We start from the raw sequence: 18369 nt of genomic DNA on the forward strand, positions 1-18369 counted from the left end.
CCAGTTCTAAAAAATCATCAAAATGCATCTGAAGATCTGACATAGTACAGTTATTGGCCATGTAGAATTTTTAAAATAAAAATTTCCTTATGACATGACAAAAATTAAATTGGGGAAATATTATACTTACTAATAAATTCCCCTTCCCTTTTTTTTTATAGCCTTTCTACTGCCAACATCTAGAAATTACATTTGCCAATCATTAATCAAAAATGTGCCTTGTTTTTGGAAAATGTAAAGTTATGTAGTTATTGGCCACATGCAATGACAGAAAAACTTGTGGGATTTTTTGCTATCTACTAACATTAGAAATTTTTATTAATACCACCATACAATATATTTCAAAATATTTATTATTAAATATTTCCAAAATAGGTTTTAAAGAACTCTTAATAAAGAGGTTTAAATTTGAAATGGCCAATAACTATACCATTTACCCTAATAATAATTTAAGAGAGATCTTAAAAATTTTGTATTTAGTTAGTTCTACATTTCAGACTTTTATAATAACACATTCATTTTTATTCTTTATGAAAATTAATCTCTGTAATATGTTTTCTTAGTATAATCAAATTAGAACTATCTTAATTTTAAGTTCCAAAACTGTGTAAAGCCCATATATATACAATTCAATAATGCTAGAAGATCTTTGTAAAATAAAAAAAGATACTTTATCAAACCAAAACAAATATGTACAAAACCTTCCTGACAATTTGGGAACTTAAATCAAATTAGAACTATCTTAATTCTATCTCCATACAACCAACAAGAAAGATAGGAATTAATTCTATCAAAAAAATACAATGAATCTTACAATTTGACCGTTGCTGGTAACAATTTGAGGGTGAGAGATCATTCTTTTAACTTCCTGTGGATGTCTCCCTGAAATGTTTTGCGATCATGACGACATTTTTTTCCATTCACAATCATTGTAAGGTGAGTTCTTAACTTTTAGAATTTTGTCCAGGGAAGTGTGGTAGTCTATCCTTAACAAANATTTTGACAATTTAATTTTTAGGTCAATTTATTAGTGTTAATTGACTATGTTCTTTCAAGTTAATATCTTATTAGTAGATCAATAATTCGTAATTAAAACCAAAAACAGTTAATAATTTTATGTTTAAATGGGTATTGAGAATATTTCAGAATATCATACTAAAATAAATTACTTGCAAACAGTTTTTATTACGACGAATCTGAATATAATTTAACAATTTTAGTAACGTTTCACGTACAGACATATTTTTACAAAAATTAAATTGATGTTAAATTGAGTTGTTAAATATTTAAATGTATTTCAAGAAATTAAGATTATTAAATTAGCAAATAAGATGAAAATTCTTCTTACACATAAACAAATATAAGAGACCGAGGATATTAAAATGTAATTAGACTAATGATATCAATCAGTAATTCCCAAACCGGCTCGACAATAATCCTCTTTATCTAATTTTGATGGCTATCATTATCGAACGATATTAATAATATGGCAGAAAATGTTTACTTTATTGAGATCATCTGTTTCCAGAACTGTTCCGGATATGCATTCGGTTTCTTGACCTGGACTAAGCCACTGCTTATCCATTTCTCGCCTCCTGTCAAAACCAAATTAAAATCAGCTACATTTAATTTTAAAGCATTACGGAGAGAGATAATATCATAATTAAAACAAGAAAGGTAACAAATTTCGATTAAGTTTCAAAATTATCGCCTGCATTCTTACCTCCACTTGTTCTGCAGACAGCCAAGAGCATCACAGTCACAAATGCTTGTCAAGCATGTAATTGCAGACTGTTCAGTGGTATCAGATCTCAGCATCAAATTATACAATTGCACCGGTGACTGTCTAAGATAAATATTAAGAAAATAAATTATTTTTTTATTACATAAATTATTAAAAAGTTAACATAAATGAAATCTCATTAAAAATAAATTAAAATATTTAATAAAATAAAATTTATTACTGTAATAAAAATGTATTAAAATTTGCATTTTTCCCCAATAAAATTTTAATGAGATAAATTATAAAATTTAAACTTAAAAAATTATATTTTAAAGATACTTTTAACACTTTTTACATATAAACTGATATAAAAGAATTTAATTAATTAATAATAAAAATCGAACATAATATTTTTTTAAACGTCTTATAAAGAAATTGCCGATGTACTAGTTTGATAAAGAGCAGCTGTCATTTTTATGATACAGATAATTATTATCGATAGAATTTTTTCAAATTTTCAATTTTTTGTATGTTCCATTATAAAAATTTATTTACCATTTTTTTTAAAGAAATGAACAGATATAGAATATATATTGTATTATAATTCAGAATATCTAAAAATCAACCAAGGCAATAATTTTACATTTTGAAAAATTATGTCAATTATGTAGCAAAAAATTGCTATTCCAGTAAGTGAAGCATGCAAAATTTCAGTTTGAAAACCTTTCTTTAAGAGTAAAATAACATGTTCTAGTTCATCGAAATCCAATTTATCTGCATTCTTTTTTCATATTTTTTTAAAAAATTTAATTTGGTTTCAACTAGGATATTTTATCTATGCAACAGAATCCGTAAACTCGTTTTGGATGCATAATTTTGTAGAAAACGGAATCTTAAAAAAAAAATTAAACTATTACAAGAAAATTTTCTTAATTACGATAGTGGCATTACCTGATTAGAATATTCCACAATAATCAATTTAATGATATCTAAAATGAATAAAGATTGACTGGTGCCACTATCTAAATACTTAAGTCGTGATACCATCTAAGATGTTTATCGATACAATTTAGGCAGATTCTCGTATTTGCATAATTCTTAATTTAACCTACATGAACATGATTCTTACCTAAATTGGAACTAGAAAGATTTTTTTAATCTCTGTGCCCTAAATGGGAACAAATCATAAAATGATAAATGCCAAATCTGATGATATTCTTCTATACTTGTTATACCTAGCAGAATTTACAGATTAAAGATAGCAAAGTACCACACCTCCATTCCAATCACTTATCTACACTCAAAAGAAAAACTAATCTATGGTTTAAATACAAGTAAAATAGCAATATAACTGGTGGGCCAGTATCAGATTAAACTGTTGGCGACCAGTAATATTTTACATGGTTACTACATCCCAAGAGTACAAGGCAACTTAATTACACAGTACACACTATCAAGGTCAGAAAATGTAAAATACATACCTTATCTACCTTACCACACTTACCTATCCAGCTATTCTGGTTGTGGATAGTATTTATGATAAAAAAAAAAACAGTGTGGTGGAAAAGTGTATAGAACTCATCCTCAGTTTGGATTAAATGTAGGCAATTTGACTGAAGTTACAGATTTGGTATGCCACACGACACGAAAGCAATTTGTCTCTCGGAGTTATTGATTAGTAAATAAGGCCTGCTGTAAAGAACTGTATCTATGAAGCTCTAAAAAATTGACAAGTATTACCAGACTGGGATAATTTTTTCTCAGGTAAAAACTTCAGTTGCTCTGATTGTAACATAGTAATTAGTTAATTAATATGATGACAGAGTAGGATGATTTAACATATCCCTGGGGCATTTTTTCTGAGTGGTGTTTAAAAAAGGTAAAAGTACATCTTTGGCAGAGTGCTCTTATCCGGGATTATAATTGGTAAATTACAGCAGAAGTGATGCTGAATTAACTATGATGACAGGGATACTATTACAGAGAACTTTGACTTTTGATAACATCATTTCTACAGAATGTTGATGATCTCTAGTGAATTGTATAAAGACCAAAGTTCACTTTAGGCACTCATTTTCAAATAAAATGCCAAAATTTTAACTACAACATAAATATATTTTGTGTTTTTATATCATACACCAAATAAAGAAAAATTATACTTTCATTAATAACATATACTTCTAAATATTGCTCATATAAATTCAATTCCACAAGAAATAATAGTAAACATTTCATTCATAACTGTTTTCGGTCACTGTTATTTAATTCCATTCACGACTAACAGTACTGTACATACAATAATATACTATACGAGTGCGAATATAAATTATACCAAAGTATCGAAGAGAGAGAACATCACGCTATTTATTTTCTAAAACGTTGAGTCATTCAACTCCATTCATATGCAATTTTCTAGTAACCATAGCAGCATAGATCACTTGTCATTTAATCGGTAGCCACATCATTTGAAAGATGAAAGTTGTCAAAAAATCCCATGTGAACAGAATACATTAACAGCTGTTATGGATTACTTTCAAATTACATGTTGACACATCTGAAAGGTAACCAATCAAGCAAGCATGATGCTATTTTTTGAATTTCAAATTTACTCCAAAAGATATACAGCACCAATAACCAGTCCATGCAATTCTGGTAATGAAGTGATATGCTCCTCATTCTCAATCAACAGGGAAAAACCTGTAAATTCCATCCACCCCAATTAACCTTTGGGGGAGATTATTTGTCAAAAATCACTGGCAAATATTAGGTCTATGTAAAGTAAAGGACTGACCCACATCACAGTACGTTAGCCTTGCCTCTATTGATTTTTAATTATCTACATTGAGAAGAAACACGCTACACGGTCAGACGGACATGCTACTATAGCAACGGAAACAAACAGTAATGGGCGTGGAATGAATGAAAAGACCACTAAAAAAAAAGAAGGAAAAAAAAAACAGAAAAAACTTGGGTGGAACAGGGTTAACACCATTACTATAAAGCTGCTTTGCCAATCTGAAGTAATAATAATAAATCGTGAAACGAACGGCGCGCAAGTTTGCCAGTTCGTCTTCAATTCTTATATCTGAAACAGGAGGGAGAAAACAACATTTGAATGCAAATTTCTAGCATTTAATCGGCTCCAGCTGAAGCTGATAGCATAAAAAATCCATTTAAAATTTCTCCATACTGTTCGAAAACTTTAATCCGGTCGGTTAACGTGTAACAGTTGTCTACACAATCGCGCAATCACTTCACTTTGTACAGCGGCTCCCTTCTCTTACTTATCTAACAACTTTACAATAGTCCGAAGTAGGTGCGGAAGGTCATGAAACGGTGTCGCCGGAGACAAAAACTCACCCCTACGACCGATAAACGTGCAAAGAACAGAGGGGAAAAAAAGAAAACCGGTTGAAGGAGGAAGAGATATGTGATTGCGCCGAGACTACTGATTAAGAGAACTAGCGGGGGTGGACAATAGCTGAAGCAGATAAATGAACGAGAACGTCAATATAAGCCCACAACACACTGCGCCCGAACTAATTAAGTCGCGAGGAAACAAGAAGTTTAACTTGCAATCTTGTTTATCCATCCGAAAATCTAAGATAAACATCAATTTTGTCGAGCAGCATTCCACGAAACGGCTCAAAGAACGAGGAGGAGGAAGAGGAGAAGAAGAAATTAATTTATTTAACCAAACCTTCTTGCAGCATCGCCGAAATTCGAAATGTGACTATTCTACAGGAAACTTGAATAAAATAACTATAGAACCGTACGCTTAACTGGATAAACATGTGCAATTCAGACGCGATAAGATTGCGGATTTGAACACCCTTTCCCGACCGGAAATTATGTAATGTCGAATATCCGTATAAAGGACCAACATTGCATTACTTATACGAAAAAATTAATTATATTCCCTAAGCGAAAATCGATTTTTGATTCAGTACGTGATCACATTTCCTACCGACAAATGTTCGACCGGAAAGAGAGGTAGCTGTCATTTATCGAGTCGACTTCCAAAAACTAAAAATGGAAACCAAAATTAAAAAAAAAAAAAAAAAAAACTCTACGCTAGAAAATCAAAACAATTTCTGCGAGATTCTGCTTCGCTTTAAACGTATTTAAAGGTTATTGTATGGCTCGTCCTAAAAATAACACACTTAAAATGAAGATGTGACAGATTAAATAGAATTCTCCAGAATTAAATAAACCATTCTGTTCATAAAAGAATTAACTGGAGTGTAAAAATTGTTAGATCAGAAATTGATTATGAGCTTTTAATCTTAGCACCTTACTGATTAATCATCCTGCATGACTACATCTTTTTTTTGGAGCAAGCTGTGATTTACATTATCCTCAGCTTAAGATGGATGAACAGGATGACACGATGCAGGAAACGGTGATAGAATAGGAAGTAGACGAGCCTCACCCACTTCTGTTAGTGGTTCTACTTCCGCAAAAACTTTTTTTTAGGATAAAAAGTGAAATTTTATACAGCAAATTCAGTTATATTTATGAAGCAATAAAGGTATTTTACCCTCCCGACTTTGGTGGATAATAAAATTTCCCGAAGTAAGAAAATTTTGGTACCAAATCCGCAGTAGTATTTCCTAAACAAAATGCCCTCGAATTTGAATCTCATCCAATACGGTAATGGCGAGCAAGGTTATTCAACTGAAAATCATTTTTTTTAAATTATACAAAAACTTTTATACTAACGAAAATCAAAGAATTATTTTTTCTGATTTTCTTTAAAGTAAAACTCCTTTGTTATCCCACATATTTAACCTCAAAATTAATTATGCAAGCCACAAAACCGATTTTAAATGTTAATTTCGCTACCCACAAAGATTTCATACCACAAAACCAAGGTTAGATTTTTCTTTGCATGCAATGAAGCCAATCTTAAAAAAAAAAAATTATTTATTCATAAACACACGTCTTTGGCACGTTACGGCTCAAAATTTTCATTAATCAAACAAATTATAAATTGTAAAATAAAAAAGAAAATGCGATCGAAACGTGTCAAATGACTCCATACCACTCGAAAACTCACGCACCAGCATGAAGCCAATAACCTACTTCGCCACGTTCGTACGTAAAAAATGCGGGTTGCATACAAAAATTTTGAAAGAAGAAAAAGTGTTTCACACATGAGCGAATATCTTTTTAAGAATTTATCATTTTATCTACCCTAAATAACTGGATAAAAGCGAGAGATGATTCAGTAGCAAAAATATCATAATGGTAGAGCGTAAGAAACTCCGATAAACGCTAATTATGAATAGAGATTTTGACTAATGACTGGGCACTACAGAACTCCATTATCTAGGCAAGTTCGTGAATAGAAGTTTATATTTCCCGAATTTTATCTTTAGATACGCCGTGACCACATAAATGTTCTAGTTCCTAATTAAAGTGGATGTTACTTTTTTCCTGTCGTACAGTACATTAGGTTCATGTCTAAAAGTTAATTACATCTCTAACGTGAACAATAGGATCAAAATCACGAATAAAATCGCAACATTATCTGATAACTTGTCACCTGTAAAGTTACAGTTAAAAATAATATTAGATATTTTAAAGATCGATAGATCCTTGGAGGAAAGGCGAAAAAATGTATGTACTCCGAAACCTCATCCGCACTGTTTTTTTAAGGCAAATTAAAGCGGGGGATGTTTATTATTTTACGCGTTATCAAACGAGAAAAACGCTAAAAAGAAATAAGTGTTTATGAATTGGTGCATACGAAATGTGTCACCGGGAAAATTTCTGCTTTTACAGTTGACGTCACGCGATTATAATGAGTGCAAATCAATGTTTATCACCTTGTTAGCGGTGCAGGCATGCTAAAGCTTTGTTTTAATAAAACTAGAACAACTTTTGTCTGATAATTTTCATTCAAAGAAATCGGCTTCTTCCCCCTGTCAATGTTTAGAATAGAAGAAAGGAGAATGGAGTAAAAATAAAAAGCTACTGATAAACTCATTAGTAAACTAGTAGCGCACACAGAGTAGCGGTGGTTGTAGGTCAAGACCTCCTTTCGTGTCGACCAAGTTAGTTTTTTTTTTTCCTTATATTTCCGATGTACAAAACTGGCACGAGTTGAAAACGAAATTAATTAATCTGTGTCATAAATAAAACAATAGGAGATTTTTAAATTAATTTTATATTAAAAGAGAATCAGAATTCATTATTATATATTTCTGGAGTGATCTAGAAATAAGAGAAAGATAATTAATTTAGTTACAGCGTTGGAAAAAGATCATGATCTCAAGTAGTCACAAAGAGTAAGAAATTTAAGAAACTAAACAAAAGAGAATCAAAACAACTTACTTTTTTTCCACTTTCCTCATCTCAGAATTTATGAGAAATATTCTAAAATAATTTATTGAAATGTTACTTTTCCTCCTCTTCTTTTCAATATTTTAACTAAAATTTTGTCAGCGGAGGGGTAAAAAAACACTTTTCCAAAATGGTCACTAACAAGATTTTACATTTTCACTTTAATAAATTTTCAAATTTTAAATATAAAATTAATTAATTCGTTAAGGAAAAAGAAAATCGTCTTTCTTTTCCCCACTTCCTACAAAATCTGTTTAAGAGATTTGAATAAAAATTTTAATTTTTTTTAAATTTAAAAAAAATTTTTATTCCAATCTTATTAAACTTCTTCGTGACTTTTTTTTCTCTATATTAAATTGTTTAATTTAATCAAAATGTTAGAAGAAAAGTCAAAGAATTTATTATTATTATTTTAAATTTTCGCCGAATAAAAGTTTAACAGTATAAATTTAAATAAAATAAAATAAACAATAGTAAAGTGGAAAACCATAGAAATTTTCATGCAGTAAAAATATTTTACTTAAAAATTTAAAACATTTTAAATTATTAAAAACTCAAATACGTAGTTTTTTTCAACGATTTTCGTTTTAAAAATCGAATTAAAATTCAGTAAAAGTAAATGTACTTTTTAAGACTATCGCTCGAACGATTTTAAGAAAATATTTAAAAGCAATTAAGTAAAACTCTTAGCGGGAACATTAGAAAAGGATCGAAATCTGTTGATTTCCAACGCTAATTACACCATATATCTGGAGGAGAAGAATTTTTAAAAGTAGAAAAATTGAGCAATTTATCCAAAGGCATTATTTTAGATAGATTAAAGGGAGATTTTTCAAAATATATAAAAGACACCGATTAAAATCTGTTTAAAACGTAATGGATCTTTCAACTAAAATTATCAGATAGCAGCGTGCACAAGTTCTTAATTTCCGCATAAATCGAGATAACAATTTTCGAGTCATTCAACTCTTGAACAGTTAATGTTGGCATGTTTGAAAATGCATAACACAACCTCTAATAGATGAGTAAAAACTCAAAATTATTATTGACTGTGATGGAGCCTAAGAGATTTCGAGGGGTTGTTCGTCCTTGAACGAATGATATAAGGATGTGACAAGTATAATTTTCTTAAGAAACGAAAGGAATTTCCTGTATCAGTCTATACGAGGAGGAGAGGAAAAAAAGAAAGAAAAAAAGGACAGAGAAAGATGAGTCGTATCACTTCAATAATGCTACAGTTTTGTTTTTATATAAATAAATACAATTTTTCTCATGAAGTGAAACAACATGTGTAGGTTTTTTTAAATAATATTATTATTAATATTATTATACTGAGAGAAAGAATATCCACGACGTGCGCACAGATGTCGACTGTACTTCAGAAAGGGCAGGTGGAGATGACAATCAATCTCTGCTACACAAAAGCGATAGACCAACTCACTCTTCCTCTGTATAATCCCACGACCTTCAAACATAACCAAACATAAGATATCAATTAACATTACTTTATCTGCAGAAAAAAAGCCTTGTTGATCAGGCTCTGCGAGATTCTGATAAGGCACACCGAAAACCATGCGAGCAGGTGAAAGTATTTAAAACGTGTTCAATGAATAGAAAACAGCACCTAGAATCCAGCATTTGTAATTATTACAACAGCACGAACTTAACTGATAAGAAGAGAGAGAGAGAGAGTGAGTGAATTCGACTATTTTCTGTTGCAGGGGTCGTTCACTCTTGATGACTCATCTCTAGATCTCCGACTGCAGTGAGCTACTCTTAAATTTCTCGAAAGTTTTTGATCTTTCATCACAATGACATTTTCTTTTTCGAACTAGTAAGAAAATTCTACTTAGATTTTTCTCATTTATTTCTCCTGCACGGTAAATTCGTAGCAGGTAACGTGAGGAAGGAAGCGAAGAAAAAATGTTGCAGATTTAATGAGCCATTTTAGAAACCATCTGAATGGATCATTTTGTCTTCGGGCGTATTCTTTACCAGTGAAGAGGGGTGGACACTGATGACGGAAGCTAAGTATTTAATGATACTTTCTACTCTCGGATTTCTGTTGGGATTCGTAAATTAGAAAATGACCACGCTTTCCTTTTGATACAAAGACGATTTTTTCTTTTCTTTTTATTCGGAGAAAACAAATTCGTTCTGGACTTGATCCTCTGCCAACGAACTATAAATGAAGAGAGTTAAAACTTACAAAGACACTATTGTCTTTCTCAATAGGCACGGGATTTATCAAACGAAACTACCTAAAATAGAGATTTTTACCTGTTAATAAACTAAAACCAGTGGCACAAATTGCTATTATTTAGTCTCCGAGAAAATCCTTATTATCATATCAATTAAATATACATTTCCTGATGTTTAATCTTTTAATTCTTCGACTGTTTGTAGCATCCGAGTCTCCTCGACGAAAGAAAATACGAGGAAATCTTTCATCATGAACTTACTGCACTAAGCCCTCTCTACTCGATTCGCTATCCAAACTCAAGAGAATGTTTATATAAAGCTAGCGATAATATTTTTTAAAAAGGGGGAGAGAAGACGTTGTGAGAAAGGGAAACTAAATATATCTCGTGGCGGAGTAGGGACAAGAGGAAGAAAAAACTCTCGGAGGACAGGCGTATAATAAAATAGACTAATAATAAAATATCCTGTGATCAACCATTTCCCGTGTCCTTCCTCTTAGGACGAGGGAAAAATAGAATCAGGATGTGTAGAGGGAGGGAGGAAGAAAGAAAAAAAGTAAAAGCATATAATTCCCTGGAGCCTGATAAAAAGTTGGTAGGCCGCAAATAACATTGAACCGTCTACAAATTGCTATATAGTCCATTGATTTCTAAAGGTTGAAAAACTCCCGTTGACGTCGTACAGATACATGAAAACAGCGAAAAAAAAAGCTCGCATATAATTATCCCACGGAAGTTAGGGGCATTCTATGTCTCGAAGACCACACCCTGTAGTTGCCAGTCGGTCTGTCCACGGCCTTACCTTAACTACCAAATGGATAATCTCATCAATTATTACTGCCGAACGGATCATCTATCATACGATTAGCTTGTGCAGCTACGATAATCGCAACACAGAGAATTAATCAGAAAATGGGGCATAAATGGTCCAAACGCACCCGACGCCACTACCGAAGAAGAATACGAAGTGTATTATTAGATAAATTGGTAAAGTCGGTTGGAGATAACACTCCGCCCAATGCGGGAAATCTCTCTTAATTATCGATAAATGATAAGAGCAGTATGGCCGTCACTCCGCCCAATTACGAAGAATGTCATCCTACCATTTAAGAAAATAAAATAATAATAATATCTCGAATGACACTCCAATCGTATTGCCATCTTCCCGATAAATCTTAAAAGATTTTGTAGATCTTAAAAACAGAGCTAACTTATTATTTTAATGCACTATACGGCAATATTCTCTTAAAATTTTTATCTACAAGTAACGGTTAAGTCAAACATAAATGATGATCTAAGAGAAATGTCATTCTAGATAAGAACCTTTACAGAACTGAAGATGAGTATCGCTTTCTTCCACTCCACAACTGAAGGGAAAGAAGGAAAAAAAAATGCATTTTTAACGTTAAGCACTCTACTCTTTCTAAACTTAGCGCTTACAGATCGAAGACTGTTCAACAAGTTTTCAACGTTTTTTCTAAAAGAAAATGTACGATTTAAACACACGAGCCCGCTTTTAAAACGTCACAATAAAAAAAAAAACAAAATAAAAGGAAGGATAATTGGCACTCTTCCAGACACCCACAGACTAGTTTTGCCCTTACAAAATGTCCGCTTTGGCTATAACGGGCCTGTGTTTGCCAAGCGTATGACAAACATATCCTTTACTACAGCAGATGTTATGTCGTCGGCTCGGAAATGAGACTATTCTGCTTGCAAGCGTCCCCCCCACGCAGGCCAGCTGGTCTAAGTACAGCAGTTTGTATTGAGACCACTATGACCTCATTTACTCAATGCATTTCTAGATTTCTAACCATTAACAAGTTTTTTCTTCTCCTTTTATGTACCCACGCTTCTTCATAATTGCCCCTTTAGAGTAGCTAAGATTTAAATGAGTGTCCTTAAACGCAATAAAACGATTTTTTAAAAGCGATCTGCTGAGAGTTCACTAACCTAACCAATATCTGAACAATAGTACATTTGCGGATCGGGTATATAAATCCCATTTTATTATCGCAAATTAGAATAATTAAGACGCTATAAAAATGTTATATTATTTTATTTTGTTTTAATTTGCTTCTATTTCTCGTTCTAACCCACCTTTCATCCTTCGTACGCAAAAAATCCGGAACGAAACCCTGTAATCTGGACTTGAGCTTCGAAACCAACATCCATCCATCCATTACTGGTGCGTGCATGAGGAAACAAATTTCGAACTATCCAAAAAAAGGTATCACAAACATGTCAAGGGTATCAGGTACTACATCTAGATTTCAAAAGCGTACTTTTCATCGCCAGCTAATTTTCGTGAAGAAATTGGGTATGGAGTACGTGCATTCCAATCTAGCTGCAAATGCTACAAAAAATTCCTCAAACTTGAGAAGGTTAGAACGACCCACGATAATCATTCACGGTAGTAATGTGTGGCATATAGTCTCCCTTCAATAATTCACACCAAAACGTATCCAAGCGTTACGTCACGCGTTAGCAATCGCTTCCGGGAACGCGTGTTGCAGCGAGTTTTGTTCTAAAAAGCACCCATTTTCGAAAACTGCTCCAATCGGTACAACTGGGAAAAGCAAATGCGAGAAAAAAAAATTTCCTCCAGCCATGGCATTACACATTATATTCGCTGCCAAAGCGAAGTGTAAAGTTTTATCCACGAAGTGAGCGTGTTTAAAGAGGGATAAAATCGATAATATCTATCTATTTTATCCCCGTTTTCTCATCTTCGTGCTTATATAACTGAAGCAAGAAGATCTATATTTCCTATCCAAGGTCTGGGGTGGTAAAAAATCCCTTCCCACGCCTCTTCTACAAACGAGAGTCGCCCACCGTCACCAAAGGACATCTGATCTTCGAGTAAATGTCCTTGTCGATGACAGAAAGGTAGAAAACCACACCAAGTTAACACAAAAGCGTTCGTGATAGGTAATTTATCAGAGACAACGCAACAACTCGATTAATCATCCTTTTTTTTTAACGCTTACAAAACGGGAAAAAATTAAACTTCGAACGAAGTGTGGGTAGCGATGATAATGATCCTCCACCTTCTTCCTGGTTGTTTTAGAAGCCGACAATGGATAAAAATCATCCGAGTGACCCAAATATCCTTTTCTCCTCCAGCAAAAAATAAAGGGCATTATCACAGATTCCCGAGAGGAGCCCCAAAATTTTTAAACATTGGCAAACTCGCGCTTCCGAGCAGCTGTCAATTTCACTGTACCACGTTGAAAAAAGAACGCCCGCCCGGTTCTGTATCGAGTATTATAAAAATACACGTGTATAATTATAATTAATGGGTTAAACTTCAATTAAAATCATTTTTCCCGCGAGCGAGAAGCCAATGTAAGTACACGGACATGTTGACAAATGTGCGGCATGCACGGGTGGGGTCAGGTGTAAGAGTAACCGACTGATAAACTGGCGTAAGAATTAGTATAAATGACAAAACTCACCGGAACGGCCTTCCATCTTAGGCACGTTGTACCTGTTCGTATTGAAACGTCAGCCGAGCAGACAGTGTGGCTGCTGTGTAACGGGACAGGACAAGCAACTCGGACGACGCGGAACTCGGCGCAGCCAAACGGAAACTGCTGTCACTAACCTCGACCCACCATCCTTTTTCAATATCTCGAAACCAGGGGGCGTCGTTTTGCATGATGGTTGTGCTGCTCTATGAACCCCGTTAACGTTCGTTAAGTTATCAGTCGTTTGATTCGTTCGAATACGCTAGCTTTAGTTAACGCCGTTACGTCATTACTTGACACGAGTCACGCTATACGCCAATGACTAGCACCTGGATTCGTTCCGACTTGCAAACACGTGATCTGTGTCAGTAAATGATCTAGACCAGAAATGACGAAGCAAATGATCTGTACTATTGAAATGATCAATTGTATCTTCTACATTACTCGAATAATAAAAGTACCAGTTGAATAGGGAAAAAACTTGCACACAAATTGGGCGAGGAAGAAATATGATGCATTCACTTGATATATTTGGTGTGTCATATTTATTTGTGTGCATTTCTTCCCTTGACTGGTATAGGTATGTGTTTTATCATTCAGAGAAAGCAGGAAGAACACAGTCTCTACAGATACTAGGAAAATGAATGTTAAAATTTAACAATAAGAATTTATCAGTGTTTTTTCACTTAAATTTAAGAAACTATCGACATTTTTATTAACTTTGTCTTGATTTGTTTAATTTATTTAAATTTTGTCTGCGCCGATGACAAAAAATTTATAATTTTGAGATGTCGGGTTTCGCCGATGTGGCTGCAGTATCGTCAATCTTTTGAATATTCTGTTAATGCATTATTTGAATTGAAGATCTGAAAATATAAAACTACATTTAACTAATTTACCATCTATAAATATTTTCTGTATCAAAACTTGATCATAAACTTTGAAAACCACAAATTTCAAGAATGTAAATTCTATACCAATTATCGGAGTAATATATAATCTATGTTATTTAAATAGGAAGGATGACACTAGACCTAGCCCACATTAAGTATTTGTGTGTCGTAACACCAGGAAATAAATAAGTTTTTAATGACATCTAATAGTAAGTGAAAAAAAAAAAAAAGATATGGCTTGAACTTGTATTCTGTAATATTTGTACAGCTGCTATGTTAAAATAGTTTTATTTTAATCCAGTTAAATCCAGCTGTTAATATTTGAAAATAAAGAATTTTCAATTATTTTAAAACTAGAAGGTAAAGATGCAAGAACAATAATTAGAAAGAACATGTTTACATATCCATCCTCTCTACTTATTAAGAAATGTTTACAAACTTGTAATGCTGTTTTTTTCCTTCCTTTTTTCCGTGATGATGCCAAGTTCGTATTTATGTAATCATTCTTAGTATAATACTTGAGATTTCTGTCAGCTCATTCATCACTGATTTTTATCAGTAATCTAAAAGATGATCTCGAACTAGTCTTTTAAGATTACTGATGCAAATTGTTTGTATTAGAGATGACAGATGAAGTTAATGAAATAGTTTCTTCTTGACTTTTAATAATAAACATAATGAATAAAAATTACCTTTAATTTTATTGTCAAATATAATATTCGTAATTATGAAACAAACTCCACTTTTGATTTTAAACATGCCAGTTCTTTGCGAACTAAAATAAATTCCATGCCATGCGTGACATTTGATAGTTACGGCTTTATAAATTTGCTGATTGCTTCTTTCATGCTAGAATGCTTAGATGTGAAAATTTTCCAAGTTCATTGTTATGTATTGTTTTGGGTTAACCCGTTTCAAAAATCTCTTTGACGTGTATTAATTAAAGAAAAAAAATTTCTTTAAAAAGATTAGATGTTCTCGGTTTAATATTTAGTTGGCTACTCTGTATCATGAATGTAAAATAAATAACTAAGACAAATTTGAGAAATATTCCTGTTGCATGAAATAAGTTAAAAATAGTTGCAATTATGTTGTTCAAGGTTTTAACAGAATGGGATAGTAATGGATGGATAAACATTTTTGAAGATGTCATTAAATAAACAAGTGTCAATCAAATTAAACACTCAAGGTGTTTAGATATATTGACACATAGTAAGAGGCAAGTACTCAAAATTGTTTATTTCTGGTATTTATTATTACTTAATCATACAGTTATTGAAATGCAATATAAATTATAAAGCAAAACATAAAAAACAGTAAAAAAAATTTAAAAAATCAACTTCTAATTTTAATAAAGCATGAAAATATTTTTATGAAAAGGTTGATTTTTTTTAAAATTTAATTTAATGTATTGTGACCAAGCAAAAAATATTTCTTGGAGAAAAAAGTTTTATTGTATTTTCTTCTATTTTCTAACTTACATTACAAATAAAAATATATAATATACAGTTCATTATAATAATAAAATTATATTTTAATGAAATAAAATATTTTTTAAAATACAAAAACTTTTAAATATTTTAATCAAGTTTCATATCAAATGTTTTTATAACTGGAAGAGTATGATTTTATAGATTGGAATGCATTCATAACTAAAAAATTTGTAGAAAAACAGGCTTTAAAGTAAAAAAAAAAAAACATAAATTTAATAATCAGAATTTTAAATAATATATTAAATTTCCATAATTTATATAAAATTAAAATATTATCTGTTAATATCCTCAAATTTTCATGGATGGTTTGATCTGAATATTCTATATTAGGCCCTATCCTTCACAGAATCCATTCCATTGTGGACCCGACTAAACTCGTAAGTGGCATGGAAAAAAAAGGCATTCTTATTCCTCAAAGAATAGAAAGAGTTTTTAAAAAGAAGCTACTCAAGGTTGAAATATATAAAAATTTAATTTAAAATATTTTTAGCTAACTATAAATAATATTTTGATATACAATTTATTTAAAGAATATTCTTATAATTCTGCCTATATTTAAAGCACTAAACAAAGTTTTTAACTGTGCTGCAAATATGGTTTAATGGAAACTATAATGATTCATAAAACAGGTTGACCTAGATATGGTGAATGTATTGTGTAAATTTACTTAAGTAAATTAATTTTTTGTGTAACAAGAATATAGATTACAATTTAAAAATATGTAAATTTAAAAGATTTTTTTGTTTATAATTCAATTATCATATTAAAATTTAATATAAGAATTTTTTAAGTAATGATTCAATTAGAATCTTTGTTAACTTTTAAAAAAATTGTTTAATTATAGTTAAGTATTTATTTACTTAAATAGAAAAAAATAATAGTATGGTAACTTTGTTTGTTATTAATTAAAAAACTTTGTTGTTGCTTAAAGAGTATTTTCATGCTTGAGTTACCTGAAATTTTTTAATAATGTTATGATATCAGAAAAAGGTTTATCTGGAAATTTGAGAAAGTTCACATGAATAAAATTTTGAATAATTTAAATTTATTTTTTTAAAAAAAACTGCATCTAATTCTAATAAAATAAATAGAAAATTAAAATTTTCCAATCTCATTTATTTCTAATGAGGAACTACAAAGCAATCTGGTGATTTATATTGACAAATTAAAAAGAAGAAAAAAACACTGATCTACATTCCATTCGTATGCCTCATGAATTCAAATTACTGTTTTCTATCAAAATTAAGATGCAAATTGAATGTTATCTCTTCTTAACTTTTTAAATGTATTAATTCTGACAAGTTACACAACTAATTTATTGAACTTTGAACTTTCTTAGTATATTCTTAATTAACAATATATATAGAACTTCTTTTATTTAATTTGTTAAAGATTTATAAGATTATATATTTTATATTAAAGTTTCTAATTTACTACTGATATGAAATTTGATAACATAAATTCATACATGTATCCATATGCTACATAACATGCACCTGATCGATGACTTAAAAATATTATTTTCATGAAATTGTTTAGATTTTTATATAATTTTAACTATTGAAACATTATAAGATAATAATGTATTGTGTTTTTTGTAATTGAACAGGTGGAAGGTTAACATAATACCATTTGGTGAGTTAACAAAATAATATTCCTTTACAATATTAATTGGATAATAATTCACTGTGCCAGAATCATATTATTATAGAGAAATCATGAGATCAAAAATAATCCTAGTAAGTAGATGTATTGTTAAGTTATACTCTACATAATTAATGTTACTGTAATCAAATTAAATTCTAATTTTCCTGTGTATAAATTTTTCCAACTAAACAGAAAATGACATAATGGATTGTTTTCAAGCAGTGAATACATTAACTGTTTGACATCATTATGTCATCATTTTAACCTTAACATTTTCATAATTGCTTGAATATTCATTAGATAAAAATATAAATGAGAATTTCAAAGCTTTTAATATATATTATGTTAAAATAAACAGTTTATCTTTTCATATTAGTGTCAAAGATGAAATGTATTATAAATGTATTGTATTGTAAATTTATTCATCTAACTTAGTGTTTAGTTATCGACTGTCCTCTTTTCTTGTGATTGAGGGACCTATTATTAGATTTTTCTGTACCCATTTTTTGCTTCTATTCACTTGATAACAATTATTAAATATAATTACTAAAGATAAAAAGCATTTTAATAACAGCAACAATTATGTAAAATATA

The 18369-nt window shown here is 30.9% G+C and overlaps 1 protein-coding gene across 2 annotated transcripts in view; it reads right to left on the bottom strand.

Annotated features, from left to right (window-relative positions):
• Positions 1 to 18369, bottom strand: part of LOC111619523 (rap1 GTPase-activating protein 1-like) — a 60576-nt gene that overhangs the window by 28682 nt on the left and 13525 nt on the right. Inside the window, exons 1-3 of one of the 2 annotated variants that reach the window (XM_023361257.1) lie at positions 13731 to 14512; positions 1724 to 1846; positions 1505 to 1595 (exon numbers count right to left, since the gene is read on the bottom strand). In XM_023361257.1, coding sequence (XP_023217025.1) covers positions 1505 to 1595; positions 1724 to 1818 — 186 coding nt within the window. In that variant the 5' untranslated portion in view covers positions 1819 to 1846; positions 13731 to 14512. Of the gene's footprint in view, positions 1 to 1504; positions 1596 to 1723; positions 1847 to 13730; positions 14513 to 18369 lie in introns of those variants that run through there. The other variant, XM_023361263.1, reaches the window with a different exon arrangement.

The sequence above is a fragment of the Centruroides sculpturatus genome, unplaced genomic scaffold, assembly GCF_000671375.1.
Source record: "Centruroides sculpturatus isolate CEXI.00-Female unplaced genomic scaffold, Cexi_2.0 scaffold44, whole genome shotgun sequence".
NCBI classification, from domain to species: Eukaryota; Metazoa; Arthropoda; class Arachnida; order Scorpiones; family Buthidae; genus Centruroides; species Centruroides sculpturatus.